The sequence below is a fragment of the Sphaeroforma arctica genome, assembly GCF_001186125.1.
Source record: "Sphaeroforma arctica JP610 unplaced genomic scaffold supercont1.640, whole genome shotgun sequence".
NCBI classification, from domain to species: domain Eukaryota; class Ichthyosporea; order Ichthyophonida; genus Sphaeroforma; species Sphaeroforma arctica.
The window spans coordinates 42,717-46,243 of record NW_014039918.1 but is presented as its reverse complement, the minus strand read 5'-3'; the positions used below and the strand labels follow the sequence as shown (position 1 = coordinate 46,243).

Below are 3,527 nucleotides of genomic sequence, written 5' to 3'. Positions count from 1 at the left end.
GTATGTATGTATGTATATGTGTGTGTGTGTGTGTGTGTTTTGTGTGTGTATGTGTGTGTGTGTGTGTTTGTGTGTGTATGTGTGTGTGTGTATATGTGTATGTATGTGTATATACAATTTTTTATATATGTGTCTGTGTATGTGTCTGTGTCCGTGTCCGTGTCTGTGTCTGTGTCTGTGTTTGTATGTATAGTGTTCTTGATCTTGCCCGTCATGTGTAGACCGCCGGAAAATCGAGCAGTAGCTTTTCATTGGATTGAGAAGTCAGTGCAATATTTTGCTGTCTGTCAGCAGAGGCTATCTCACTTTGTCCTAAATTTTATTCGAAACGAACAAATATTGGTCTCTAATATTGCAGGCATTGAGAGCACACGGTGTTGGTATGTCAGAATCTCTAGTGGACAACGAAGGATTTCCGCGTGTTGATTTGGAAATACATCAGATCCGAATTCTGCGCAATGCAATCGCGCGATCAACAACGGATATAAAGTATGTTTCTACATCATTTTTGTCGAGTTGGTCATTTCCGCCGAGTTTCAATGATCGATGACAAATATCCACTGCCGATGGTGGGAAATTATAGTGTTATTTATACACAATGGAAGTGAAAATTCAAGTTTTATTGCCGGACATTTTAGCGTGGCATGATGTTCGCGTCGATATTTGTATGTAACTGTAGACCAGGCAGTCCGCGCGTTAAATATGTCAAGTCAATCTATGAAGTGTCTGATAGGACCATTCGAGCCTAAAGCAATTTTTTTTTTCATTCCTTCTACAGGCAAATAATGTCAGATCTAGAAAAAGCGATTCACGACTTGCACAGTGAAGCCAAAATAACATCCGCCATCAACACACAGGATGGAGCTGGGCGTACATTACGTGCCACTGCAGATAACAATACCCATATTACCTCACAAACGGAAGTGACTGTATCTGACATGAGTGCGCTCGAGCCGTTTCTATCAGTAACAAGTGTGGCCGAGTCGTCCCCTGCTGACGCAGCTGGTTTGATGAAAGGTGATGAGATACTCAAGATGGGATCTGCTAATGCACAGAACTTCCGGAGTCTACAGGTATGTTTAGATCTTGGGGATGATACTGTCGCGATTTGACTACTATGCTCGTGTCTTTCTAAAGCATTGAAGGATTTATCATAATCAGTTTTGTGAGACGGCTTTATTTGACCTATGGAACTATCGTATGACGTGTGCCAAAGCGCTGCATAGCGATAAGATTTTTTAAGTCACTAAACAGACATGGAGTTTATGTATTTCAGTTGCCATAAATTTATCATGTACAATTTCGAAGCATTTAGGAAATGTGAAACTGGCTTTCGTAGCTTCTCTTTTTTTTTGGGGTGCAACGGTCGGCGTAAAATAATGCCATAAAAACCACTATGTGATGGTGAAAAATTGTGAGAGTAGTTATGACATTGAGTTCGCTACATCGCATAGTGATGAAACAACGATTTATGCTCTATAAACACCTAGTTTAGATATTAGTATAATTCCTGAATGGAATCGTATGGAGACTGGATATGTTGGTTTGTATCTTGTTTGAACTTTTATTGACTAAAGTGTTAAAGAATCGTGCTGAGGATCACTTCATTGAGACTGTAATTTTACGTCTATCGATTATAGTCGTAAATTTTGACTATCTGCGTTTGCATTTGCTGTTTGCGCGTATCGGGATTCTGACAATATAAGTTTGTCCGAATCTGCTAACGTCCATTCCTGTTTGCATGGCCAGGATATCTCCGATCTGATAAACAACAGGGAGAATAGAGGCGTGGATATTGCTGTTCTGCGAAATGACGAGTATGCTTTTTGCTTATTTCTTGTTTGGTGGGTGTGGGTGTGCCGTGTTGTACAGTTGACGCAGCCAGTATGTGAACGGGGCCTACCATTTTCGCTGCATAGGTTATGTACGCTATCCGGTTGTTAGTTTCACTGATTCAAGTGGAGCCATCACAAAGGAAGGCAATACGGGGCGCGTTGTACGCAAAAAAAAAATTCGCTTAGGAAGTATTTTATTCTGGATTTTAATTCCTCGTATGATGAGTTGTGCATAAGTGCACGACTTGTAATTTATGTGATATTTCGCATTGCTTAGCGTTCTGTTTCTTCGAAATTCATCCCAATTTCGGCTTAGGCGTCTGCAACTATATCTCACGCCGAAAAAATGGAGCGGTCGCGGTCTCCTGGGTTGCCACATTGTCCCAAAGTCTTTGTAGCGCTTAGAGATCCGTGCAAACAACAGAGGGAAGAATTCACAATCGATCGTTCCCTCGTCCTTAAATATGTTGGGTGCTTGCTACAGCAGGCTCTAGACCAATCAAAAGCCGCCGATTATATGAGAATGTTTGTTTAAAGGGTTCAACCAATCGCTCGGAACATAATCAACCTACCTATCACAATTAACATCTCGTGCTGTATAGAGGGATGAAGCATGCAATTAATCTGGCGATTAAGGTTTTGTACCGGAGTCTTGATGAACAGTCGGGAGTCGCTTTTAATATGATGTGATCACCTTTTTATTTCCATACAAGCAAGCGAGTACAACACGCCAGGTGTTTGAAGCATATGAACGACGCCAACACACTTGACCGCATTTTTCTTTTGTTTCTGATCTGTGTGCAGAACAACAAAGATTCTATTATTTTCTATCTAGTCCGCAGTTGTGTTTTACATAAGATTGCAACGAGTGGAAGTATCCAGAGTGCGACATGCTGCTCACGGTATAGATTCGCGATATGTCAGATTGCGCTGGACGACTTGCTTTTTGATCAAAATGAGCACCAGGGTCTGTGCCTCAGAATTCACAGCTTGGTTTGGGTGCATGAGTTGGTTTCCCTCACTGCGTTCTTGTATATCTGCGAGTATAGGGCTTCCACATACGGACATCGCATATATATAAAGGTATCCTGGTCTCTCTTGAAGGCGTAAGGAGGATATTAAAATACAGTTAGCTCTATTACTCGGATAAAAAGTTTTTAAACTCTTTGTAAGAATCAATTTCCTTTAGTGCAAAGCAACCTTAAAACCAGCCATTTCCGATGCCTTCCTCCAGCATGAGATATTTCTATTTATATATCGCGGAGGGCTGTATGATCATCTAAGACGGCAGCGGCAATCGTGATACCAATAACCACTTCGACTTTTCTTTTACTATCTAGCTAGCTCAAGTCATATGTGTATTGGTACGTTTGAACGTACAAACCGCACTTGGATTCTCTAACCATCATAGCAGCCAGCAAACATCGCCAATTGGTTCGTCAGTTAACTTAGTGTCGACCTAACCGTGTTGTGATTTTACATTATTTCTTTGGACAGCGAAAAAGTTGGCTTTTCCTGTACTGTTCTTCGCTGCCGTAACTGTGCTAGACAAGAATTCAGATTGAATTTTGAAATCGGGAAACTAGAGCAGAGTTTACACGATATTAGCAAATAAATGTTCTGTGTCTCCGTCGCTACAACGCTCGGACGAATAAAACTGGATATATATATATATGTTGGAACGAAGGTTAG

At 41.1% G+C, this 3,527-nt stretch overlaps 1 protein-coding gene across 1 annotated transcript in view; it reads left to right on the top strand.

The window, feature by feature from the left end:
• The window catches only part of SARC_07786 (hypothetical protein), a 4,506-nt gene extending 1,506 nt beyond the window's left edge, over positions 1–3,000 (top strand). Inside the window, exons 2-5 of the mRNA XM_014298265.1 lie at positions 359–489; positions 779–1,073; positions 1,750–1,817; positions 2,152–3,000. Coding sequence (XP_014153740.1) covers positions 359–489; positions 779–1,073; positions 1,750–1,817; positions 2,152–2,233 — 576 coding nt within the window. The 3' untranslated portion in view covers positions 2,234–3,000. The remainder of the gene's footprint in view (positions 1–358; positions 490–778; positions 1,074–1,749; positions 1,818–2,151) is intronic.
• Positions 3,001–3,527: the final 527 nt, after the last annotated feature.